Here is a 26,330-nt window from a genome sequence, read left to right as displayed (position 1 = left end):
CCGTTTTATCCAAAAAAAAAAAAAAAAACGCTGATTTTCCTCGAAAGAAACGAGTGGAAAAGTCTCCAACCTTATCACTCTACACACTATATATAGCCTGCACTCTTCCTTCGACAATGCACAGAAACTTGATCAGTGTTTGAAAGAGAGGGAAAAAAAAATGAGGTTCTGGGCAGTGGTTTTGTGCTCTTTTCTGTCCCTCGTAGGGGTCTTTGCACAAGATGTCAGTTCTATTATAACAAAACCCCTTTTCGAGCAAATGCTAAAGCATCGAAATGATGCAAACTGTCCTGCTCACGGTTTCTACACCTACGAAGCTTTCATAGCTGCTGCCAGGTCAAATGGGGCTTTTGGAACAACTGGTGATATTACTGCTCGTAAAAGAGAAATAGCGGCCTTCTTGGCTCAAACTTCTCATGAAACAACAGGTACAAAATCAAAACTACCTTGTCTTAATCCTTAGTGGCCCTTATTTTGTTATCTTCCCATAACGATCGATAACATGATGATTCCATTGTTGTTTAATTTACGTATATACCTACTGAAATGGTCAAGACTGTAAGGACGAAGTCAAGTTGTCAAACAACTATGAGGCTAGAGGGAAAAATGATGATAGGAGTAATAAAAAAAAAAAAGGAAAGAAAGAAAATGGGAATGAGGAGAAAGAGTGTGATACTAACGGGCATCATCATTTGTTGATTTGACACAGGCGGATGGGCAACTGCCCCAGATGGTCCTTATGCATGGGGGTATTGCTTCAAGCAAGAACAAGGTAATCCTCCAGATTATTGTGTCGCCAACCAACAGTGGCCCTGTGCTCCTGGGAAAAAATACTACGGCAGAGGACCAATTCAAATCTCCTAGTAAGTAAACAAAATCCCAGTCTATCCAAGATTCTTGAGAAGAAACGTTAACTTAGCTTCTTCTTAATTGAATTTCTTTTACTGATCGATACTTGATCCAATATTGTAGCAACTACAACTATGGTCCAGCAGGGAGAGCCATAGGATCTGATCTCCTACACAACCCAGATTTAGTCGCAACTGACCCAACCATTTCTTTCAAGACTGCATTTTGGTTTTGGATGACGCCCCAGTCCCCAAAGCCTTCTTGCCACGACGTGATGACCGGCAGATGGACACCGTCCCAAGCTGATAATGCGGCTGGTCGCCGCCCAGGATACGGTGTCGTTACCAACATCATCAATGGTGGAATTGAATGCGGAAAAGGCTCCAACCCACAGATGAACGACAGAATTGGTTTCTATAAGAGATACTGCGACATACTGGGAGTGAGCTATGGCGACAATTTGGACTGCGCCAGCCAAAGGCCTTTCGGCTCCTAATTAGGCCTATGTTGGTCTTTTATTTAAATAAATTGGCATCATAAAAATTTGGTTCACCCCTTTGAGGTGACCCTTCTCATGGCTTCCATGTCTAATTCTACAGAATCAGTATATTAATAATAAAACCCTAATAAACTTTTGTTTATTGAATTTCTTGCTTCGTATTTTCTCTTCTCTCTTTTTTTTTTTTTTTTTTTCCTTACCGATGCTTTTAAACTTTTTGCCCACTTGAAAAAATATGACAAGGCAAAAGGCTTGCCTTGCGTCAGAGGTTTGCAAGTGACAAGTTATAAAATTACAACGTACGTAACGCCATAATGGGGATAAATTTTACTAAAGATAACAAGAAATCATGAACAAACAGGGAAGAAGTATACACCAGACCAGAATAAAGGTTACATGGATAACAAGAAATCCAGTTTTCGCCCTGCATTGTAAATTTTCGAGTTCGACCCTTTAGGCGCCCAACCTATTTCTCTAGACTCAGGCCCTAATAAATTAGTTCCTACGTCTTAAGCAAAAGAAAATCAGAGACCTTTAGTATTGTTCCTGAGTGTTATGACAACATAGCTCTTTCGTTGTTGAAATTATTTATAATTTAACATTATTGCCTTTTCTGTCCAAAAAGAATTGAAGTTTTATTTAATTTCTATTTTTCTCCTCTAAATTTAAAAAATAAGGCATACCAGTGCTTTTCAACAATTTTGGTTGTTAAGTCTTTGACATTTGACTAATTTGACAAAAAAAAAATGACAATAATATCATTCTAAAAGTCTATGTAAACTACAATAATAAAAAATAACAAGTTTAATATTACCATTTTTCAAAAAATTGCTAATTATATTTACTGTTAATTATTGTGTTATTTATAAATTGAACCGAACATATGTAAAAGTAAATATTAATCCAATAGAAAAAATTTTAAGGATAATAAACTGAATATAACTTTTTCATTTTCTAGCAATAAAAGAAAATAATAATAAGTTACAGATAACGTCATAAATAAAAGGATAATAATGTTATTGTACTTTTTTTTGGCATTTCTAGCTTTGACTAGTCTTTATGGGGGTAAACTGTATATTTTTAAAGTTGAGAAGGATAAAGTGTAATGACTACCAAAGTTTAGGAGGGCAAAGTGTAATTAACCCCTTTTTTGCTTCTATAGAAAAAAGGGAAAAAAAAAAAGAGAAAAGAAAAGAACCCAAGTTACATTACCCCTTGGAAATTTATATACGTTCTTTAATGTCTCTTTTTTAAGATAAGGAAAATAAGTTGGTCTGCCACTCATATTAGATTACAAGGAGTCGAGGACCATCTTTTTTCTACCGCAAATGAGGCTAAAAAATTTTCCAATTGATTATTACAGATGCTGTTATTGGCACATGTGATTAAAAATACTCCCAACTATAAGAAAATGTCGGGTTTAATCAGACCTCGAGTCTAATATTTCAATTAATTACCCTTCACTTGTAAATCACAGTCTTCCGCGGACAGTAACTTGGATTTTCAGCACTGGAGTTAGCAGTTAAGGAGGCTGGCAAAAGCATCCGGGCTGCAATTTTCAAGCCACAGACTTCTCATTGGAGTCCAAAACGCATCTGCAGTCTCATCCATGCTAAACTTGGGCAAAATCTAGTGTTTGTAACTCCTTCGAGTCATTACAGCATTTTAGACAACCAAATTTAACAGATGAATTAAGAACAAAGAGGTTGATAGGATGCAAAATTGCTATTTAATTTATGATTATTTTTTTCTTGATTTCAGCCAAATATTGTTTTAATTGATGGATTTTATTTATATTTGGTTAATGATGCTAATTGTAGGAAAATGAGCAAAACATGATTAAAAGGGGCAATTTTCCAGTTAATTTGATGGTGGCATGTTCGGGTCGGTTTCCAAGTCCAAATCGAACTCAGGGCAGCTTTTGGAGGAAAACTTTGAAAACTTTAATTTTCATTATTAGTTTTAGTATTGAATTAGGAAACTTGGAATATCATCTTAAGTAGTTTCCTTTTTCTATTGGGAAACATGTCTTATTATTAGTAGTTGATGTTAAATAGGAAACAAAGGGAGAAAAAAAAGACGGACTTGCGTGATTAAGAGGTCGGCCAGCAACAATTTCGCAAGGGTGATTCTTTGGAACAGAATAGGAGTCTTTCGTTCACTTTTTGGCAGGAAAAACTATACACAATTATTATCAATGGATTCTTGTGGATTTCCTTTGAGGATGCGCCGCTAAATTCTTTTTCTAGCCTGAGGATAGCTTGAAAACTTGAATCTACAAATTTTGAGCTCGCATTAATTATAGTATTTCTTTCATTTATTGGTATTTATTCGTTCTTTGGTTTTAATATTTATGATTATTATGTTATTTGAATATCAAAGGACCCGGTATTTGAATTGATTTGATAGTTGATTGTTAATTTAAGTGATTTAATACATAATTATTAGATTGATTTAATCTCGGTAGCAACTGGCATAATTAGATTTGTGTTAGGGGAACAAATAATCTAACTTAAGGAGACCCTCGTAGCGTGTTGATTGGTTAGAATTAAACTATTCTAATTCTTCATGCAATCGGGAAATTAAACTTCTGTGGTCGTACCTAGAGTTGTTTTCTATTTGGAGAAATAGTCCACGGTTGTACCTTGACTATCGATAAAATAATGAAGAGTTGGCATTTATGGTAGAATTAATTTATCAATAAATAATTGAATTCATCATTGCATCTATGATCAGTTTATGAACTTAGTCGAACAGTTATTCCTCTGGTTAGAGTTTTGCAATTATCGACTTAATTTTATTTTATTTGTGTTATTTTGATTTTACTAAATTTAGTTGGTTAATTCCAAATATCTCCAAAATTCCTCCATACTTTGAATCCGAGAAGAAATATATTTCCCCAATATCTGTGGATTCGACCCTACTCACCGCTATACACAAAAATTACCATATTTTTTTCTTTTTCAAATAAGTATTTATTATTGTACAGACTTGATACCTATCAATTTTGTACAAGCACATGTGATTAAAAATACTCCCAACTATAAGAAAATGTCGTGCTTAATCAGACCTCGAGTCTAATATTTCAATTAATTACCCTTCACTTGAAAATCACAGTCTTCCGCGGACATGAACTTGGATTTTCAGCACTGGAGTTAGCAGTTAAGGAGGCTGGCAAAAGCATCCAGGCTGCAATTTTCAAGCCACGGACTTCTCATTGGAGTCCAAAACGCATCTGCAGTCTCATCCATGCTAAGCTTGGGCACATCCAGTGCTCGTAACTCCTTCGAGTCATTACTGTATTTTAGACAACCAAATTTAACAGGTGAATTAAGAACAAAGAGGTCATCATCTTCTTGTTTTGTCAAGGGAAGATTGGTCATGCTTTGGTTTTGTGCTAATGATTTTGCCAAGTTTTCCTTTGGGATTCCCTCTTGAGGTCGAGTAGATGATAAACTTGGTTCAAGTGTTTTTGATATAATGTCTTCCATTGCAGCTTTATGTTCCAGGATCTTCAATGACGTTGCCTTTCTGTAAATCTTGCAAAGTACCACATCCTCCTGCATTTACATGGTAAGTATCATTAGCTTCAATCCCCCACAAAAAAAAATTAAAATGCAATTGTTAGATTTTTTTTTTTTCAATACAAAACTCCATGGTTTACAAAGAGGAGAGAGTTTGACCATCAAACCAGGGACCTCACCAGGTAATGTCCCTATCCGGTAATTATTAGATATTAAAAAAGTTATCTATGATAGTTAAGTCTCGGCCCACTTTGTAGCTAATTGCATTACTCCTTCGAACACAAATAGAAGTAAAAATTTCGACTCCAAGTCTCACCAATAGAAATAGAAATAAAAGCTCATTAGGCCCTACTCCTTCGAAATAGAAAATTTGGACTCCAAGTCTCACCTATACTTAAAGTGCATCGAAACTGAACCAATCATGAAAATAAAAAGGTCCATAGGAAGAAGAAATGCACAAAAGAAGAAGAAATGCACAGTTGACTCTTTAATTAACCCCAATACAGGAAGGAATCAATTGGATGATATCATGAAAGGGAATATAAGTGAAACGTCCTAAGTTCAAAATCTCTTACTTATAAATTTTTTTTTTTTTTTAAAAAAACCCAACTATTAGTGCAAACTAGTTGAGTTTATGATTTAGTACCTTAGGTAAAGGATGTTCAGGAAGTCTGAACTCGTTCATGACCCAATCAGTTCTGGACCCTCGTGGTGCACGGCCTTTGTAGAAAACTAGAATCTTCTTCAGACCCAAAACTTTCTTGGGCTCAGATGTGCTTCTAATTTGACGGTCCGACCCAGTTGCCTTCCAGAACCCATCTTTAGTAGTTCTATTGGGCCTGCCCCCATGACCATGCCTTCTATCCCTATGCACAAAAAAATACCATTCTCTCTCCCCCATCTTAGCCATTCCTGCACATATTTTCAAGAAAGTTTTTTCTTTTGTGCTAATTCAAGAAAATTATTCCCATGAAAAGCAAAATCACACACAACATATGCCAAATAAATGCAATTCCATGGCAATAGTTGTTCCAATAAGTTTTGGACCTAAACCATACCAAAAAAAGAGTTTTCGTGTATAACGCGAGAAAATTGTAATAGATGCATGAAAATTACCCGGTAGCTCCCAAGGATCATGATGGTAAATGTTGAGGAAGCCAATGATATCAGAACGTAATTTCTTGCCGGATGCAATTCTTTTAAGGTAGCAGCTGACAAGTTCTTCTTCGGTAGGATGGAAACGGAACCCGGGAAGAGTTAGCTCCCCCAGTGAATTATCGTCCATTCCCTTAATCAGCAGGAAGATGTTATTTGCCTATAATGTTTTCCTCAAGTCTGGACTCAAAAACTCTGCCGACCTTACTCCAAGACTATATATCAAAAGAAATTTAACTTCTTTTCCCTAATCAATTAATGAAGTAAAGGCTGGCGGTGCTAATTTATAGTAGCAGTGACCATAGGGGAATTTGGAAGTCAGTGTGAGGGGAAGGTCCACACGGTTTTATAATTTGCAAAAGATGTGACAAGAGTACTATAAACTATAAAGACAGGTCTTGTCTTGAGTCTTGACTGGACAATGAAGTATTTTCATCTTTTACTTCGTCAATCTAAATCTCTATGGTTGATTCACCACCAGTAGAGGGCAAAAAAAAATCCCATATCTCTTAAGTTAATTAATTAATAATTAGTGGAGGAATCGTCTTCCATAAACAGAAATATTAGTGTTGGAATGAGTGATATGTTAGTTGTTTTAGCCCGTCTCGAGTCTCGACTGACAACTGATCATGAGGACCCTTTGGGATTTTAGAGTGCGATTTCACGAGTTGATAAGGTAGATTTATTTGCCATGAATGGATGATGCGAATTTGATCAAACTAAAAGAAATGTGCAAGTATAATTTGATTTTTTTTTTGATTAAGAAGAGTCTATAAAATGGTTTTTTATGTCCAAAATTTTCTTTCAATTTCAATTTTTCTAGTGTTTCTTCATATTGTTTTAACTCAAAACAGGTTACAAACAGAAAAAGTTTGATATATTTCTTTCGAAAAGGGATGCCCTTCTGGTTTATGCCCAAACAAACAATCAGTTTTTATTTCTAAAGCACCCGTTTAAGCTTCTTTTTTTCATGTATATATTTTACTTCAATAACACACAAAAAATCAGTTACAACTATCAGCAAAGTATATTTATTATACTCTAGCACATTTTTCACATGAAACGTTAACTAAGGTTCTGTTTGATAACCTAATTCAACACTTAGAGTCTGTTTGACAACATAAAAAGTGCTGAAACTGAACCTTTTCAGATATTCAGATGTTTTGAATGTTTGATAAATGAAAATCCATCTATTGAACTTGTTAAGCAGTGCTAAGCTTGTGTGTATTTTTTTCAGTACAAAAATCCTAACTGAATACTTAATTTTGATAAAAATTAATAGAATTATTTCAACTACCTTATCTTATCCACCAAATCTAACCTTACTTGTTAATTATGTTCAAAATTCTTATCTAATTAAAAAACATGATATTCTCTATCTAAGGGTTTTCTGTTTCGCTTTTCTCCCTTTTTAATGACTTTCACATCTTCTCTATACTCCTCATATAATATATTTCATCTTTTATATTAATTTGATTTAAAAATAAGTATTGTCATTTTTATACCTAACTATTTTAAACTAATTAAATCACAGGTTCTATTTCTTTTTTAGATGAAAAATATAAGGGCAAAATTGTCAAATCTAACTTATTAAGTATTCAGTTATTAATGTTTGTCAAATAGTATAAATAGGTTTAACATTAAAATTCAGACACTTATATATTTCTTTTCAGTGTTTAAAATTCAGCAAATTAATTGTTTCAATATTCAGATATCATAATTCAGGCTTTAGAATTCAGATTCAGTTTTATCAAACGGAACCTTAAACTTAATATATTCAGACCTTTTGATAATAAAAAATTGAACATCTAAATTAATTAAGTGGCACTGAATTTTCTAGGCAAAACTTGCTCCCAAAATTAATTGATATGCTATTCACTTATCACAATGTGATATGCACCCAAATGTATTAGATTTAGTACTTAACAATTCAATAATTTAATGGATTCAAATTTCAGATTTCAGATTTCAGATTTCAGTTTTATCAAATGCACCCTAAAGACATTAACCTTTTTTTAATTTATTTTTGGTGTTGTACACATAAAATTCCTTAAGTTTACACTTGAAAGTTACCCTTCCACAGTTTAAAATATGGTCATTCCCCAAATTGTGCTTCAAATTAATGAGTGCATAACAAAAATTGAGCAGTCTTAAAATTTTGTTTCGTCTTGACTCTTGACCCTTAGAATCTACATTGTATGTAACTTTTTTTTTTTCTTCTGATAATTAGCCTACGTACTGAGATGTAATTACAACAGTGTTGAAGGGAGGGAGCACTTTTGTGTTTGATAATTAAAAATCATTGAAAAGCATTTTATGATCACTTGGGAGTCAACTGTCAACCCCGAAGACTTGGTCTATTCATCGTTTTGAGTTGTACGCCGTGTGATCGATCGCTTTCCCAATGCCCATGTTTGCTAGAGCAAAGAACTTCCTACTTTTCATGGACGAGGAAGAAGACTTGACTTAGGAGGACATACGTTGGGAAAGCATGTTTCATTGATGTGGCTAAATATTTGCATATATATATATATACTCCCTTCGTACCACTTTGATAATCCTAGTTCTTTTTTCACACAGTTTAAGAAAAAGTAGTTAACTTTGTTGGAACAATAAATTTAGATAGCTATGTTTCTAAAATGCCCTCACATTAATTAGAGTACAACTTTATGGGAATTTGAATTGATGGTAAAAAAAGAATCAACTCTCATTAAATGGGGTAGGTTTATAGTAACAACAACTTACATTGAATAAGGGTATTTTAGGAAAATTAAAATACAATTACATTTTTCAATTGGAAAGTGGACTACAATTTGAGACAGACGAAAAAAGAAAACGGGACTATCAAAGTGGTACGGAGGGAATATATATATATATATATATATATATATATAGACACACACACAGGTGCGTGTATGCGTGTGTGTCCAAATCAGTACAACTCACTTAACTGCTGGCTGGTTTAGTAGTAGTTCTACTGGTTTAACTGATGCAGATCAAAATTTAATTAGATAAACATGAAAAAGAAAAAAATGTAGCTATAATTAGTCAAAAGATGATTGGTTTTGTTGGACTTTGCATGTGTTAACCGGGTTTTGAACCAGTCAGTCGTGTGAACACAGAAATCATAACCTTGAAATGTATCTGCCAAAAATGAGCCTAAGTCCTGTGACACAAAAATACCCACTTATGATATATATATATATATATATACATAAATACATATTTAGGAATGTCTGCATGGTCCCTAGCGGCAGCTTCGTTTGTTTTTTCGAATTCCATTTTGCCAGATGTAAAATTATCCAGAGAAAATAGCACGTATGGATCTGTACCAAGTCCACAGGTATCACAGGTCCAAATTTAGTTTTAGAGCTCCGTTATCATCATCATCGTTTATATTAAACACTTCAAAGTAGTCCCAAGCGTTTTTCTATCTTCAAAGCACCTACAAGTTCTGTATAAAATCAATTAAGCTTAGCATAAATCTACAAAAACATGTAATACAATTGCCAAAACGAAAAAAAAAAAAAATAGAGGAGATGGATGATGAACAAAAGTTGGACCCAGACGTCTTCTACATTTCTAGAAAGTATTTAGACTGACTTATAAGCAGCCCTACTAAGTCTCAAGCAAAACGAGGCCAAGATTAATGAAATTCTTGGAAGATCAGAGCGGTTCTATTTAACAAAAGGAAAACGACAACGAAGGAATAAATGGACTAACACTAAATATTAGTATCCAAAAACTTTTTTTTTTTATGGCCGACAGAAAATGAAGGGCGACAAAGGAGAAAGAAGAAGTTGGGAGTTAGGCTAAAAGCCACTTTTGGTTTTGGTTCACAATCTCATCTCAGCTTGCATGGGGAAAAAATTCAACAATTCAGATTCATGCATGTGGATAAATTGAACAAATCACGCCTGAGTAGCAAACAGCCAAAAACAGCCACAATCATGGGTGCGTCTGCTGAAAGTTGGCTTCCACACCACAAGAATGGTTTGGAGTTTTTACACTTTTTCCACTGAGACCATATATTCCTTTATCATCCAGTGGTCAGGTGATAAATTATAAAATCCCTTATTATTAGTTAAAACTCTAGTTTCTTTCTGGCAACTTCACCCTATCACATGATAGTTTACAGATATCAGCTTTGCCTAAAGCACACGTTCAAATATATGTACCAGATAAGATACATTGATGAGGCAAATAAGATCACGATCGAGTTTGGTACAAAAATTTTGTTTAAAAGACCTCTCCTAGAGGCAACACTTCTCAGCACTGATGGATCTTTTCTTGGGTCTTTGTATAAATATATGTATGTGTGTGCGCGCGCGCACGAAAGCGGCTAAGTATGCAGCCCATTTCCAAGTCTAAATTGCATTTAAGACTTGATCCAAATATTGGTGTGAAAACAAATTTCAAGCTCTGACATTAACACCCCCGAAAGGGAGCAAAATGCAAGAAAAATAGTCATGTGAAAAGTTGAAAATACAAAACTTTTGTTATTAAGTTAATGCGTGTCTTTACCAATTTCAACTTAGATGACTAGACAATTGAAATGAGAGCCCCAGACTGTACAGCAAAAGATTATTCTTCACGGTGCTTCCAAATTGTCAAAATTATGATTGCTAGATATTTCACCAAGCAAGCTTTTCATCTAGATACCATATTCGTGGTGGTTGGCACCTGAGACTTCGGTGAAGGCCTTAGGTTAATTTGGACAAGCACAATAACTAAAGGCTTTGGCTAGTTTATCAGAATTTAAAATCAACAAATTCTCAAAGCAAAAGGAATTGAAGTTCAGAATATAAAAAAGTAAAGTACTCTCCTGAAAAGAGCTATTTTTTGAAAAAAAAAAAAAATTTGTGAAAGAGACATTATTGAAGAGGTTAGGATAAAACAAAAAACTGATGAATTTTCAAGGAATTGGAAAGATATTATCTACAAATCATTGTTTGTTTACATCATACATACATACGTTTTTCAATTAATTTTTTTTTAATCTTCCCACGTACATCATTCTGCTTATAGCTTCCTCATTTTGTCACAGCTTTAGCCAATGTCAGAGTGTCAAGATTTGACCTCACTTTTAAACAGGGTGCCGATTGCTGCGTTCTGCACCATTCTCCAAAATGTTAAACCCCTCTAAAACCCTTAGTAGTCGTGGGGAGGGCATTGGCATTGTTGGATAAATGGAAGCAAAGGGGCGTAAATCCTAATTCGTGCACGCATAACACATTGCTTCATGGGTTGTGTGAGGCGAGGCTAAGATTACCATAAATTATCCTCCAGTTGTAGTAATTCACACTAACTTGGGATTTTCAACAATGGGGCGAGCAGTTAAGAAGGTTGGCATAAACACTCGGGCTCCAATTGTCAAGCCACGGGCTTCTCATTTGAGTCCAAAATGCGTCTGTAGTGGCATCCATGCTAAACTTGGGCACATCTAGTACTTGTAGCTCCTTCAAGTCACAATTATAATTCAGACAACCAAATTTAGCAGATGAATTAGGAACAGAGAGGTCATCATCTTCTTGCTTTGTCATTGGAAGATTGATCGTGCTTTGTTTTTGTGAGAATGATTCTCCCAAGTTTTTTTCTGGGATTTTTCCCTCCTGAGACTGAGCAGACGATAAAGTTGGGTCAACTGTTTTTGATATAATATCTTCCATTGCAGCTCTGTGCTCCAGAATCTTCAATGACGTCGCCTTTCTGTAAATCTTGCAAAGTACCACATCCTCCTGCATTCACACAAGTATCATTAGCTTCGATCCCCACCCAAAAAAAAAAAAAGTACAAAAAAGATAATTATCAGAAATTGAAAACATATGCATGATTGCTTCCCAACGCCCTCGAAAAGAAAGTTTGCACTCCAAGTCTCATCAATATTTAAAATACTACTATAGAATGCTCAGTAGTCAGAACCCGGCAGAAAAAAGAAGGAAAATGTAGTCTTTAATTAAGTCCGACCTATTAGCATAAATTAGTTGAGTTTGATGAGTAGTACCTTAGGTAAATGATGGTGGTTATCAGGAAGTCTGTACTCGTTCATAATCCAATCAGTTCTGGAACCTCGTGGTGCCCGGCCTTTGTAGAAAACTAGCGTCTTTTTCAGCCCCAGAACTTTCTTAGGGTCTGATAAGCTTCGAATTTGACGGTCGGAACCAGTTGCCTTCCAGAACCCATCTTTGGTAGTCCTATTAGGCCTTCCCCCATGACCATGCCTTCTATCCCTGTGCACAAAGAAATACCATTCCCTCTCTCCTATCTTAGCCATTCCTGCACATTTTTTTTTCAAAAAACTAATTAAATATTCCTTTTTTTTTTGGTAACTTGAGACAATTATTATGTCAATGAAAAACAATACTACACGCAACAAGCGCTAAATGTGACACCACCGCAGAGACCTGATCCAATAAATTTTGGACCTAAACAAGTATGTCAATATGCTAACGTATATAACAAAGAATATTGTAACACTTGCAGTTCAGCTAGCTAGTAGGAACATTAGTTAGGCGATGATGAGTTTCGACTCCTGAATCGTCCCTTACAAAATTTGGAGCATTCCGATTTTTTTTTTTTTTTTTGACAAAATGAAAAGATAAGAAAGAATATTGTAATACATGCATGAGAATTACCAGGTAGCTCCCAAGGATCATGCTGGTAAATATTGAGGAAGCCAATGACATCGGAACGTATCTTCCTGCCGGAGGCAGTTCTTTTAAGGTAGAAGCTGAGGAGTTCTTCTTCAGTAGGATGGAAACGGAATCCAGGAAGAGGTAGCTCCCCCAATGAATTATTGTCCATTCGTTTGGCAAAAAGATGGCAAATTGTTATTTTTCGAAAATTTCCGTTAGTATGGAATCGAAACTCAGTGATCTCCAACAGTATCAAAAGAAACTTTACTTCTTTTCTCTAATGAATTACTGAAGTTAGGCTTGCGGCGCTAATTTATACTAGTAATAATCATCTTGGTAATTGGAGAGATGGTGATGGAGAATATGGACAGTTGGCCTGGGGGAAGGTCCACACGGTATAAAATTCCCAAAAGATGTGACAGGCAAACCATGAAACCACAGGTGTTGACTAGAAAATTGACGCAAAGAGGTGTTTTCTCTGCCCTTTACGGTTTCTCATCTTTTACTCCGTCAATCTGAATCTCTGAGATGATGCACCACCGCAGTACCGCACCATCACCAGAAGGGAAAAAAAATCCCTTAAGTTAATAAAATATTTAGTGGAGCAATCTTCTTCCACAAACAGAAATATTTTAGTGTTGGAATATATAATTGATGTTAACGAAGTTGTTTTTGACCCTCTAGAGTCTCGACTGATAACTAATGATGGCCAATTTCAGTTTTCACCAGTCACTAGTGCTTTTGAAGTTTTAGAGCAGGATTTCATGAGTTGATGAGATGGGTTTATTTGTGGTGGTTGCCAATTGGTTCAAATGAAGAGAAATGCAATTTGATTTCTTGATTAAGAGGCTGATGAAACAGTTAAAGAGCATAGGATTGACTAAGACTATAGGTATCCCACGACCAAACTTTCTTTTCTGTTGATAATAAATTTGTTTGGATAGGAGTTTATTTGGATGATTTACTGGAGATAATTACTGTAATACTTTGTGTGATGTGATGTATCATGTATGTGAGATAAAAAGGTGATTGGAATTTGTGAATCAAAATTTTCTTCATATTGCTTTCAACTCAAACAAAGTTACAAATAGAAAAGTTTAATTTCTTTTATAAAGCATGTATGAGGATTTCCTTTTGGCGTAAAAAGTCTTCAATTTTTTTTTCTCAAAAGTATTTGTTTAACCTTTTTAATATATTTCTTTTTCCAAAAACAAAAAAGTTCAGTTACATGACTGTATTTCACTAGTACATTTTTTTTTAACATGAAATATTAACTAAAATGATTTTTGTGATTTTCGGTGTTATACGTATAAAATGGTATGGTTGAAACTTGAAAGTTACCCTTTGACGCTTTAAATCTATATGGTCATTCCCCAAACTTGGCCTTGAAATTATTGAGTGCATAACAAGAATTGTTTAGTCTCGAACCTTGAATCTACATACAAGTATGTTCTTTTCAGCGTAAACAGAAAAAAAGAGCCAAAGGGGTGATCAAAATTCGATCGTCCCATGTGAGTTTCAAATGTTATTTTAAAGGGAAAAAAAAAATGTAACCATCACCATACCAAGGGTTTCTCACATGGAAATATAGAGGAAAACATAAAAGAACCAATGGTTAATAGATTTGAAGAGAAGAACCACCAATTCTTCTCTTTGCTTTATTTATGCTTTCTATGACTTTATCTGATTGCATCTCAAATATATCCAGAAGATTAACCACCATTGCATTCATACCACCGTGCGAACAATTGTTTGGATTGCTATTTTTAAGAATTTTTTTAATAAAAAATATATTGCAGTGATTTGATATATATATATATAAAATAAAAAGTAATTAAAAATTTTAATTTATGAAAAAGTTAAAAATTTTTCTGCAAAAAATCACAATCCAAACAAGTTTTTTTTTTTTTTTTTTGGGGCAATAGCGTGCTAAGTCTGCTGACTACTATAATTGCAACAGTGTTTGAAGGTAGTTATGTGGTAATTATTAGAGTCATTGGAAAGAGTTACAGCAATCACTTTGAGTCATCCCCGAAGACTTGGTCTCTTCCTCTTTTTGAGCTGTCCATGATGTTATTGATCATCAAATTTTCCCAGCCAAGTTGTTGTACCCACGTTCGTTAGAGGAAGGACCTCTACTTTTCATGACTTAGAAAACAAATCAAAGACAATCAAGAAGACCTGACATAGGACCGTATGTTTCTTTGTAGTGTTGTGTTGTGACTAAAAGATCCGCATTTTTTGCATGCCCAAACCAGAATAAACCACTAGTAATCAACATTCGGTTCAACCGATTTAGCTGATCCCGACAAAAAAGTTTCGGTAAACATGAAAAAGAAATACGATGTAACTGCTTAGAAAATGTTGGTTCTACTCTTATTGGATTTTCCATGTGTCGACTAATTCAACCAACGAAGTTTAACCGGGCTTTGAACCAGTCATTCGTATCGACACAGAAATCAAACCACGAAATGTATCTGCCATAAAATTGTGACTATTGACCCAATACCTTCAGCCAATCAGCTGCCTTACGCAAACTAAATGTACTCCATAAGCATCATCGTTTTTAACTAAATTTGATTGCACACTCTTCTATGTTTCATGAGTTTTATTTTCATTTTTTAACTGAGGAGCAATAGTGAGTAGTATCTTTCCGTGATTCAATCTCGTGACCTCTCAATTATACATGTGTAGTGCCTCGCCTACTTAATTGCATTTCATTGTCTTAAAATAAAACACACAAATATTGCCGAAATCCTTGCAAGATTAGCAGACCAATTCCATCAACAAGAGAATGAGAAAGAAAGAAATGGATCACCACTACATATCTAGAAATAGACCACCACTACGTATTTCCCCTGAGCTGTACTTATATTAGTGGTAGTAGAAAATTTTGTGTGGAGAGGGGGGGAGGAGAAAGAAAAAGAGAGAGAGAGAGAGAAGAAATTAGGAGTTAGGCCAAAGCAACTGTTTTATTTTTCGTTTGTTTTCACAATGTGAACTTGCATGGGAAAATTCAACGTTTCAGAATCATTTCTTGTAGACGATTGAACAAATCACGCCTGAGAATCAAACAGGACAAAATTTTAGTTGTCCTCTGGAAGGTTTGGACTTATCTCGAATCGAGACTAGCTACATTGAGCCAATCAGTTGTTAAAACCCCCTAGAATGTTTGCTGGGCTGTTGTTCTAGGTTGTTCGTGAAACTGTACTGTATGGGCTCCATACTTCCATGGGCCCAAGGCGAGCAGCTATTACACTTGCCAGTGTATACTTTCGAAAAATGTTAATTGTACTTTTCTTTTTATTAATTGCAGCTCAAGTATCATTTCTATTACAAAATTTTCATTTATTAGACTAAATTATAAAATAAATTATACGAGTGTGATTAAAAAAAAAAAAAAAGTAAAGTGCGATCAACATTTTCTATACTCTTTCACGCGGTTTCTCTTTTCATATAAATCCAATCCATTAGGGAAAAAACTGCAAGAAAAACGATAACGTGAATGATTTTTTCGCTACTAAAAAATTGAAGATGCAAAATTTTGTTAACGGGTTAATTTATATTTCATTGATTCAATTAAACTTCAACCAAGAGAACTAGAGATGAAAGACTAGCATGTCTAGTAAAAGATTTATGAATGACGGGCAAGAGTATTAGTCATCCCCTGCTTCCAAATTGTTGAAAATATTGATTGCTAGATATTTCAACAAGCTTTTCATCTAGATCCTTACAAGTGACCTGAGATTCTAGTGGAGGCCTTAAGTCGTTAGGTTTGGACAATGACCATAATAACTAAAGGCTTTTTGCTTGTTTATGAGAACTTTAAATCAAGGATTTTTCAGGAATTGAAGTTCAATAAAATGAAAAATGAATTATTGTTCTAAAATGGTTCTCTTTGAACCAAAAATAAATTAAGAGACAAGAGGTAAGGATAAAGTAAAAAACTATTGAATTTTCTAAGAATAACATTTATTACTCGTTTCCTGTCTTACATGGTATTGAAAATTTACTAATTAAATATGAAAGGACACGGAATTTTAAGAACCTCAAGAATGTATGGTCTCATAGCTGAGCTCTCACATGATAACGCCAAAATCTTGGATGGTTGATTGGAACAAATATCAAATATAATGCATTAAATAAAAAAATGGATTTTGGTAGAGCTCAATTTACAGTTTATCAGAATTCGGAGGACTAAATTCGCAATTTTTAGCTTTAACCCAATGCCGGAATTTCAAAATTTCACCCCTCACTTTTCGCCGTTGCCGGGTCTTTCACTGTTCTGCTTATTGATCCTAACTGTTAAACCCTTCAAAAGCCCTAAACTCAAACATCGCACTTCTGAATCTCCAGAAGAAGAGGGAAACCGGAAAAACTCCATAACTGAAAGAGATGGGAAAATTTCCACCCTCCATGAGAGGAGCCAAGCTACCCATGAACGCCCTTATGAACAAAACCCCATCTCAACCCCATCCCCTCACTGAAAATTTCCCTTATTGGGCAGACAAAAAGATTCCCAAGAAAAAACCCACAAAACTGCCATCGAAAATGACATCTCAGCTCCCTGCAATCACCTTCAATCCCCCTAGCATTTCAGAAGCCAAAACCCTTTTCAATCAGCTTATATCAACTCCAGGAAAAACCCCCTTTGACCTCAGGTTCTGTAATTCGGTCCTCCAGTCATTTTCATCCAGAGCGACCCTTCAAGATTCAATCTTTTTCCTCAATCACATGATCAAGACTCACCCTTCATTTTCCCCTGATAGCTCTACTTACAATGTGCTTCTCGTTCAATCTTGCAAAGCTAATGATTTTTCTATCTCATCCGTCCACCAGGTGCTTAATTATATGTCCAGCCAAGGTTTTCCACCAAATAAGGTGTCTACGGACATTGCTGTGAGGACCCTTTGCTCCTGTGGACGGGAAGAGGATGCCATTGAGTTGGTTAAGGATCTATCAGGCAAGAATTTGGTTCCTGATTCATATACTTACAATTTTTTAGTTAGACAGCTTGTAAGGAATAGGGAATTGAGTACTGTGAATAGTTTCATCAAGGAAATGAGGGAGGGCTTCGGGATACAGCCTGATCTGGTGACGTATACAATTATGATCGATAATGTCTGTAATAGGAAGAATCTCCGAGAGGCTACCCGGTTGTTGGGAGTTTTGAGTGAGGAAGGATATAAGCCTGATTGTTATGTATACAATACCATTATGAAGGGCCATTGTATGTTGAGTCAAAGTAGAGAGGTATTGGATGTGTATGAGAAAATGAAGGAGGAAGGGGTGGAGCCAGACCTTGTAACTTATAATACTTTGATTTATGGGCTATCAAAATCAGGGAGGGTGAAGGAGGCTAAGAAGTTTCTTGGCATCATGACAGAAATGGGACATTTTCCGGATGCAGTTACTTATACTTCTTTGATGAATGGAATGTGCAGGGAGGGCGATGCACTTGGGGCATTGGCATTGTTGGGGGAAATGGAAGCAAAGGGGTGTAATCCTAATGTGTGCACATATAACACATTGCTTCATGGGTTGTGTAAGGCGAGGCTGTTGGATAAAGGGATTGAATTGTATAAGGTGATGCAGGAGGGTGGCATGAAGCTTGAGACAGGATGTTACGGGACATTTGTGAGGGCGCTTTGTAGGAAAGGTAGAGTTGCGGAAGCTTATGAAGTTTTTGATTATGCAGTGGAGAGTAAGAGTATGACTGATGTTGCAGCTTATTCAACTCTGGAAAGTACTCTTAAGTGGCTGAAGAAAGCTAGAGAACAAGGCCTCGCTGCTTGATCTAGATAGATGGTACTTTTACCTCTTAAAATTGTTGAACTAAATGTTTGTTGGCATTCAATATTGGTCTATTAGGACTTTCTCTGTATATATAGGCAGATATATATTTTTAATATAGTACGTGCTTGGTCCATTATTCTTTTAGATGGAGAAATGGATTTGCATAGCTTTACTGTCAAAACTCACTATAGCCCATTCGCACCCATCTGCATTCATTCTTGTATCACAAAGTCTGTGAATATGGACCCATGTGCATATGTAGACATATACATCTGCCATCTATGCAAGACGATAAGAGTAAAAAACTGAACCAACTTTTTTGTCATTGACCAACTCAGCATTACTTCAGTCGCTGCTTATGTTTGTTTATCCGGATATGAGGATTGCCTTATTGGTCAGATAAAGAAAAAGGATTCTAAGAAAGTTGTGAGAGTCCTTGCAAGCCTTTCACATGACATCAAGCTTGCAAATTAGCACATTATTTCGGTGATTATATGAAGCATTAAATGATAGAGTTTTTCCGTGCCAATTTTTTTTTCTCCCCTCTGGAAATGCACCCCAGGTGGGAAATTGTGGTTCCAACCAGATCCATTCTTAAAATACTCTGGTAACCAAAAATGTGCCTCAAAAGTCTGGCATATATAGCTCCCACTGGAGAAACTGTTGCTGTTTTTCTAGATAGAGAATTTTAAAACAATAAAGGAAATATCATGATTTGTAAATGGGGTTAGCAATTATTTTCGTTTTAGCTGCACCAGATATTATTAATGGCAAAAGCATAATAGTGTAAAACTCAGGGTAATGACATTCTAGTTGTGCTGCTTCCCCTGCCTGCCTAATTGGGGTGTTACTTGTAGAATGGATAAAGCCATGAAAGGGCTGGGTCAGTTGTTTTAGCTCTAGCTGCACCATACAAAGCTATTATGTTCTCTGGTGGAATAGTTTATTTTGGTGTGTTATAGGTAACTCGTTCAGATATTGTCTTGAAGTCTTGAGTCTGGTGTACAATTGAATTTTGCTGTTTTGCATATTTTTAGTCATTCAGATTGTAGCCATTCGGTTGAATGTCTGCATCTTTTGGGTTCATATTTTTCATGCTTTGAGTATCAGCAATTCACCATCAGTTTTACCCCTTATCTGCATTGAGGTAGAAGTAGGACCCAAGTTTCTTACTAAAGTTGCCTATTTGATGATATTTTTGATATCTATATGCTAGGTGCTTTCCACTGGGCAAGTCTCTGGCGCTTTCTTGCTCTGTGTATGGCAAAAATCAAAAGCATTGGCTACAGAAGTGCAAGCAAGTTTCCTGGTTCAAAGTTGAAAGAATTCTTGAAATATGGATCAACCCTGCTGTGTCTCAGTCGGAAATGATCAAGATCAATTCTTTTTGAGAGAAATGAGGATGGCCTGCTGAACTCTAAAATGAAAATGCTGAAAGTAAACTTCTTGTTGCGTACAGCTTTATCAGCCATATTTTCTTAATACGAAGTTATATAGCGATTGGAAATGCTGCAATTCGAGTGGAAAGCTGAGTGCATTACCCAGCCAAAAGTAATAGAGATCCATTTACTATAGCCCGTTTTCAACCCCAGGCGTGAAGTTGGTTGACTCTAGCTGGCATTCTTGACAGCACCCTTCATTTCAACAGGTCATGAAGCTGCTGGCATCCCATATTTACCTTATGGCTCTGATGATGGGTTTTAAGTTCCCCGCGCCGCCCCCCCGCCCAAAAAAAAAAAAACATCATCTTTCCTACTCAATGGAAAAAGATGTCCTCATTGCCAATGTTTCCCACGGTTTCAAACCTCCATTTTTTGTGTTTCCTTTCTTGTTGTAAGGTGTTACTTTGGCATATACCTGACAACTATACTGGCTTGCCCCACAGTATGCACATTAACATATATATAATTTTGCTTGTAAGGGACGCTTATGGCATTGATGATTTGGGTAATTTGTGTAATTTTTAGTTCGGAAAAGGTTCTTTGATTATCTCTGAAACTAATGGACCTAACGGGCTAAGTATTTTCCCTGTTCAATTTCTCTTAGTCTTTCCTTCTTATCACATTAACATTTGTTATCTCCAAATGTTTATTTTCGTGCGCTAATCTGGAGAGAAAGCTTCTCCTATCCCCGTCAGGGTCCTCCGGCTAGATTGCGAAGAATATGACATCACATTTTCATAGCCTAACAGGCCTAAGGCACCATGGAATCCCCTATTGCATTTCTTTTGTTCTTCATAGTAGATCCTGAACTAGACCCCAAGATTATAAGTAGGTGCCCTTCAATTCTTTATGTGCAAATAGGTAGAGGAGAAATGATCTGCTCATTTGATATAGATTCACGAAAGCATCTCCGGCTTGGCTGCGGGTAGGGGTGAGAATTTGTTGAGGGTAGTTATGTGCTCTCAATGTTTGACTAGCTGCCACAGTAAAAAAAAAAAAAAAAAAAAAAAAAAAATCTCTATAGCAAATAAAGTATACTAAATGTAAAATGAAAGTTTGGTAGATAATAATCAGAAATAAGAAATTCTTAAAAAACAAAGACAAAATATAAAAAAAATGCGAAAATTAGTCTCTATACCATTATTTATTATCAATGTGGGGCATTCATAACCATGGTTAAAACTTCTTCAATTTAAATGATAGTTGAATTTTTCTTTCTTTTTTTTTTTTCCTGTTTTGTTTGTCTTTGATTTCCTACATAACATGTACAGTGTTGTCTTAGTTGCTATTATAAAATTATAGTAATCAAAGAAACTAAACAGTTGATTTGTTATAAAAATATTTGATTAAAAGCAACTTAATGTTTCATAATTGTTCAAGAGTAGTACTAATCCTATGGTAAAGTAAGATACTAATGGTATGTTTTTATAAAGAAGCTAATTGTTAGTTTGGTATAAAACACTTTACCAAAAGAAATTAAACAAAATAACAAAAAGAATTACTGGGGAATATTTTAAAAACTTTTGGTGGCGAATTACTGCAGCCGACAAGTTGCAGCCTTCTTCCATGCCGAAGATACCGTTATATTTTATGTCAATGGTGTCAAATTCCAGGACTTATTAGCATATACTGTTGGTGTTTCTTTGTCTACTAAAAAGTAGAAAGACAGCCTCTCCAGCCAGCTCTATTGATTTTAAGATAAGGTAAATTTCGACCTTGAAATGTTTCAAGCAGAATACTTCTAGTTTCACTAGGTAACAAGTACTAAATAGAACAAGACGCCTCCAAATCTGTAGCTACTGTCACAGACAGAAAACTAAACAATGTCTAAAACCTTGTCATCCCTCTTTTTCTCCGCAATCAAGATTATTAGTTCACTGTTTCTGACAATCTGTTCCAGACATAGACCAATGCCAACTATTTTTGTTGAAACAACGACCTTTCTGCATAGGATAAACAAATTCTAACGCAAATAATAAAAATCTGTAAGCGAATCAAGGAAACCATGCATGATACTGTGGGGAGTCAAGTTTAAGAGACTCTTGCAGGCAGCAATATTATTCAAATAACCGAAGTAAATGCCATAAAGTAAACAATTGTAAACGTTGCCTTCCTGAGACCATAGGGTCTCCATATAACAACATAAACTATCACCGATTGTTGGGGAGACATGCAACAAAATCAATTCAAGAGGTAAGGGAATCAGAATGCTGTCACATGCAAATGATTTCCACAAGACCCTTGACAGGTATATAAAGAAACTCCATCGCAGACAGTCCTTCAACCTTCTCCATAGACATTAAGCCACTTACTAGCTTAACCAAACATACAAAGAAAATGGCAAACAGTTCTGTATCTTTTGGCCTTCAATACACTGCTAGATCCATTAGTTTACCTTCAAGGTTACATCCCAATGCCATCAGGTTTGAAGCAGAGCTGAACAAATTAAAGAACTGGGAAGCATCTTCCCTTTCAATAACAGAGCCCTTGTGTGAAGTCGCAATTCAAGCTGGTCTAGTTGGCCTTGCTGAATTATACAACTGCACTGAGGATCTCATGCAGTCTTCAACGGCACAAGCAGCTCTTATTCAACATCAAAATGGGATAGTTGTGGAAGAATCACTTGAGAGATCAGTCGAGTTACTAGACTCGTGCGGCATCATTCGTGACTTATTTTTCTCCGTTAAGGAACACGTTCAAGAGCTTCAATCAGCATTACGACGAAAAAATGGAGATGCCAGCATTGGAAAAGACATAATCCGTTATCTTTGCTTCAGAAAGCAAGTAAAGAAAGAAGTAGCAAAAAGCCTTAGATCATTGAAGCATATGGAAAGCAGAATTGGATCTTCTCATGATGTTCTAGACATAGATCATCATTTAGCAATGGTGATTAGGGTCTTTAGAGAAGTGACTGTTATCACCACATCTGTCTTGAGATCTCTTTTATTTTTCTTGTCTTCACCAGCTTCCGCAAGGACAAAACCTAGTGGCTGGTCTCTGATTTCAAAGTTGATGTTAACAAAGTCTGCAGTTGCCAATAAAAGCCATGTTCTCAACAACATGGGATGTGCTGATCTTGCTCTTACATCCCTTCAGGGACACATAAAAAATGGTGGTATCAAAGCTGACGTGCAACTGGCTGGAAAACAATTGCAGATGCTTGATACCAGTATTGAAGGTCTTGAGACTGGTGTAGAAGGCTTGTTTAGGCAGTTGGTCCGATATAGAGTTACGCTTCTTAACATGCTCATCCATTGAGGGGAAGGGAAAAAAGAGAAAGAAAGAAAAAGAAAAAAAGTTGAGGAGAAAGGATAGCCTATATGTAACAAATACAAATTTTGTATTATTATGTGAAATACGATTGAATGTGAGTGCTGAAGAACATCTTTTACCAATAGTACCAATGTCATTTGCAAGTACTTCTGTTGTAGCATTTTTATGGTATTTAGTATTCTCATTTTGCATGTCAAATCCGCTAGAAGTAGAGCAGAACCATGGATGATTAACTTCAATCAAGATTGCAATACTTGTCTTACCCTGGAGTACAGGAGCTAGAAATTTAGTTTGACGGGGCAAAATATGTGTACATACAAATTTTGGAGTCAACATAAAATTTTTGAAAAGTTTTTGGGGGACAAATTGCTGAGTATATAAAAGAAATTTTAAAAATTCTGAAACTTATAAAGAGAGAGAGAGCATGATTTTCTATAGAACATGGAGTGGCAATACTAAATATATATAGAAACCTTTGACAATTCTCAAAATTTTATGAGGGGTGAAGCATGCCCCTCCTCCCCCCACCCCCTCTCCCAGTTCTACCCTTGCCCTGAAAGGAAAAACAAAGAAAAACAAATGATGATTAGTAATAAGTTATCAAAAGCTATAGCACTGAAAGTTATTATTCTATTCACTTTCCCTTCAGAATTTTAGTTTTGAAATATAAGGTTTCATCTTCTTGTCTTCTACATTGTACAGTTTAGTACGATAGGAGGACTTGATGAGCTTTCCTTTTTGTCGCCATTTTGTTTCTTGTTGCAGAACATAGTCCTTTAGTTGCCTGTCCATTGTGGAAAATTCTTCAATTTCACTGGCAAATCTTCTTTTGCAACTATTTTTCACAGTTACAGTCAGAAAAATGTGATGACGATTCAGTGATTTAGATCTATTCTTGCATCTAAAAATATATATATACTCGGGTGCAAATTATGGTACACAATACCCCAGTTGACAGAGCAATGAATTATTCTCCAATCATGCCACGTCTTATCCGTATGTAAATTATAGAAACTATTGATTGCAATCTAACAGAATCATCATGTGGAGAAGGAAATCTAATTTAACCTCGTAATATTTCTTTATCATGAATAATTATGATTAACGTATCATCATTCCATAAAGACAAAAGGAGTGGTTTGCTAGATGTCGTAGTAAAGATGTTGCAGAACATGGAGGAAGAAAAAAACCCACTATAATCATCATGCTGTGGAATTTTAAACAGTATTATGGAATATAGTAGGATGGTAATGCACATTATGCTTGACTTCTTAATTAGCAAAAGTAACATGCTACCAATCATTGACACTATTTGTCTGTTTCTAAACCATTTAGATAAAAATTATGTCCCTGAAGGTAAGGGTACTGCGGAAGGATTAATGCGAGTACGGTGATATTCATACTTAAGAATGGAATTATAGATCATGCTTTGTACTAAACTTCGTGGTAGCAGAAGATTAGTCTTGGGGGGATCAATTCTGATAATCATATGATTTCTTTGTAGACATTGCAACATGATGCTTATCTCAATGAATACATGATTCCGCCAATTCAGGGTCCTGTCACAAAGTTAGTGGATTCAGAGAATTTTAATGTTGATTCAGCCTTAAAAACTTTCAATCAAGAAGTCGGCAAGGGAACGAACTTTCACGAGCATTTGTTCATCACGCATTGTGATTCATTGGAATGAAGCTCAAAAACATGCTAGGACTTTACAAGTATGACGCTGAATTGAGTAAGCAAGAAACATTCGATGTAGTAAAATTCAGATAAGGCTAGTCAGTCTGATGGGAAATTAGACAAGTAACAGGTTCAGTTAATCCAAAAATCGATCATCAAGAATTTATTGTATTATGTTTTTTTTAATCATCTAGTATCACTTGATTTAAATTAGATTGGACCAATTTCACTGGGAGCCAATCAACAATCTGAAACAACTACTGTTATTGAGTTTAAAAGAGGTTAATTTGAGTGTTATGGCGTTGGGTTTTAATGATACTTAAAGGGAAACAAATTCCAATCTGGAAGGTACTTCTCTCCCTGAAGCAACAACAATTTCTGCCATCACATGCCCTTTTATGATAAATTATCACCATCAGTTGATCTCATCTGCTGAATTCGTCTTTTTATATCTATGGAGATAAGAATATGCTTCCCTTCTGATTCTGTGTTGAACAACAGAATCTGCACTAATTAGCAGCAGCTTGCATGGTGGGTAATATTGTTGTTCTCTAGTGCACTAGGTTTGTCTTGCCCATTTCTTGTGCTCCCTTGATGGAAGGTTTCCATAGGTGTTGAAAGTTTTCATAGTCTGCATGAAAGGTCCAGAGAACACTAGATTCTGATAATGAAGTTGGTAGTGCTCATGACTAGATCAGAGGAAGCAGGCCACGCCATTTTTGCAGATGCACCCATTCTTGACATTGTTGAGGACTAATCCATATATACAATATTGTGCAAGAAAAACTTTGCTCATTTTTTTACCATGCCATCAACACAAGAATCAGACTATTGCCGGTTGTTGGCAAGAACTTGGAAGCAAACTTTGACATAGTCTAGGAAGCCTACTAAGCCAATGATTTACCACCTACTTGCTGCTGGCTCTATTAATTTTCAGAAGAGCAGATTCAAAAAATTTGTCTTGTCTACTAAATTCCGCTTTTGGCTTAGGTTCCGTTTGATAAAACTGAATCTGAATTCTGAAGTCTGAATTCTGAAATCTGAATACTGAAACAATTAATTTGCTGAATTTTAAGCACTGAAAAGAAATATATGAATGTCTAAATTTTAATGCTAAACCTATTTATACTGTTTGATAAACAATTATAACTGAATGCTTCATAAGTTAAATTTGACAATTTTGCCCTTATATCTTTTCATCCAAAAAAGAAATAGAACTTATGATTTAATTAGCTAAAAATGTTAGGTATGAAAATGACAATATTTATTTTAAAATCAAATTAATATAAAAGATGAATTATATTATATGAGGAGTATGGAGAAGAAGTGAAAGTCATTCAAAAGAGAGAAAAGAAAAATAGAAAATGATTAGATAGAGAATATTAGGTTGTTTAATTATACAAGAATTTTGAACATAATTAATAAACAAGGGTAGATTTGGTAGATAAGATAAGATAGTTGAAGTAATTCTATTGAT

At 35.4% G+C, this 26,330-nt stretch overlaps 5 protein-coding genes across 5 annotated transcripts; 3 read left to right on the top strand and 2 right to left on the bottom strand.

Moving 5' to 3' along the window:
• The first annotated feature begins 106 nt into the window (after positions 1-106).
• Positions 107-1,495, top strand: LOC113702310 (basic endochitinase). The gene is made up of 3 exons (XM_027223447.2): positions 107-428; positions 710-863; positions 973-1,495. Exons 1-3 carry the CDS (start codon positions 161-163, stop codon positions 1,343-1,345), a joined length of 795 nt encoding a protein of 264 aa, XP_027079248.1. The 5' UTR covers positions 107-160; the 3' UTR covers positions 1,346-1,495.
• A 2,722-nt stretch (positions 1,496-4,217) lies between these two features.
• Positions 4,218-6,292, bottom strand: LOC113702309 (NAC domain-containing protein 6-like). The gene is made up of 3 exons (XM_027223446.2): positions 5,989-6,292; positions 5,519-5,784; positions 4,218-4,908 (listed from the first exon to the last, which is right to left on the bottom strand). The coding sequence occupies exons 1-3, from the start codon at positions 6,155-6,157 to the stop codon at positions 4,504-4,506; spliced, it is 840 nt and encodes a 279-aa protein (XP_027079247.1). The 5' UTR covers positions 6,158-6,292; the 3' UTR covers positions 4,218-4,503.
• A 4,627-nt stretch (positions 6,293-10,919) lies between these two features.
• LOC113701606 (NAC domain-containing protein 6-like) lies at positions 10,920-12,964 on the bottom strand. The gene is made up of 3 exons (XM_027222353.2): positions 12,663-12,964; positions 12,032-12,303; positions 10,920-11,765 (listed from the first exon to the last, which is right to left on the bottom strand). The coding sequence occupies exons 1-3, from the start codon at positions 12,829-12,831 to the stop codon at positions 11,346-11,348; spliced, it is 861 nt and encodes a 286-aa protein (XP_027078154.1). The 5' UTR covers positions 12,832-12,964; the 3' UTR covers positions 10,920-11,345.
• A 3,954-nt stretch (positions 12,965-16,918) lies between these two features.
• LOC113701397 (pentatricopeptide repeat-containing protein At2g17670-like) lies at positions 16,919-19,985 on the top strand. The gene is made up of 2 exons (XM_027222024.2): positions 16,919-18,470; positions 19,675-19,985. Exon 1 carries the CDS (start codon positions 17,058-17,060, stop codon positions 18,456-18,458), a length of 1,401 nt encoding a protein of 466 aa, XP_027077825.2. The 5' UTR covers positions 16,919-17,057; the 3' UTR covers positions 18,459-18,470; positions 19,675-19,985.
• Positions 19,986-22,237: 2,252 nt separating this feature from the next.
• Positions 22,238-23,158, top strand: LOC113702026 (uncharacterized). The gene has a single exon (XM_027222962.1). The coding sequence runs from the start codon at positions 22,238-22,240 to the stop codon at positions 23,156-23,158; it is 921 nt and encodes a 306-aa protein (XP_027078763.1).
• The last annotated feature ends 3,172 nt before the right edge of the window (positions 23,159-26,330 follow it).

Source organism: Coffea arabica, chromosome 7e, assembly GCF_036785885.1.
Source record: "Coffea arabica cultivar ET-39 chromosome 7e, Coffea Arabica ET-39 HiFi, whole genome shotgun sequence".
Lineage (NCBI taxonomy): Eukaryota > Viridiplantae > Streptophyta > Magnoliopsida > Gentianales > Rubiaceae > Coffea > Coffea arabica.
This window is presented reverse-complemented; position numbering and strand designations above follow the sequence as displayed.

What these genes read in the sequence shown, in the direction of transcription:
- LOC113701606 (XM_027222353.2), bottom strand. Translation starts at nt 12,831, where the DNA reads ATGGACAATAATTCATTGGGGGAGCTACCTCTTCCTGGATTCCGTTTC. An exon ending in TGATCCTTGGGAGCTACCTG is followed by an intron (nt 12,304 to 12,662) that starts GTAATTCTCATG and finishes AAAAATGTGCAG; the next exon opens with GAATGGCTAAGATAGGAGAG. An exon ending in ACCACCATCATTTACCTAAG is followed by an intron (nt 11,766 to 12,031) that starts GTACTACTCATC and finishes GTGTGAATGCAG; the next exon opens with GAGGATGTGGTACTTTGCAA.
- LOC113702310 (XM_027223447.2), top strand. Translation starts at nt 161, where the DNA reads ATGAGGTTCTGGGCAGTGGTTTTGTGCTCTTTTCTGTCCCTCGTAGGG. An exon ending in AACTTCTCATGAAACAACAG is followed by an intron (nt 429 to 709) that starts GTACAAAATCAA and finishes GATTTGACACAG; the next exon opens with GCGGATGGGCAACTGCCCCA. An exon ending in GGACCAATTCAAATCTCCTA is followed by an intron (nt 864 to 972) that starts GTAAGTAAACAA and finishes CCAATATTGTAG; the next exon opens with CAACTACAACTATGGTCCAG.
- LOC113702026 (XM_027222962.1), top strand. Translation starts at nt 22,238, where the DNA reads ATGGCAAACAGTTCTGTATCTTTTGGCCTTCAATACACTGCTAGATCC.
- LOC113701397 (XM_027222024.2), top strand. Translation starts at nt 17,058, where the DNA reads ATGGGAAAATTTCCACCCTCCATGAGAGGAGCCAAGCTACCCATGAAC.
- LOC113702309 (XM_027223446.2), bottom strand. Translation starts at nt 6,157, where the DNA reads ATGGACGATAATTCACTGGGGGAGCTAACTCTTCCCGGGTTCCGTTTC. An exon ending in TGATCCTTGGGAGCTACCGG is followed by an intron (nt 5,785 to 5,988) that starts GTAATTTTCATG and finishes AAATATGTGCAG; the next exon opens with GAATGGCTAAGATGGGGGAG. An exon ending in CTGAACATCCTTTACCTAAG is followed by an intron (nt 4,909 to 5,518) that starts GTACTAAATCAT and finishes ATGTAAATGCAG; the next exon opens with GAGGATGTGGTACTTTGCAA.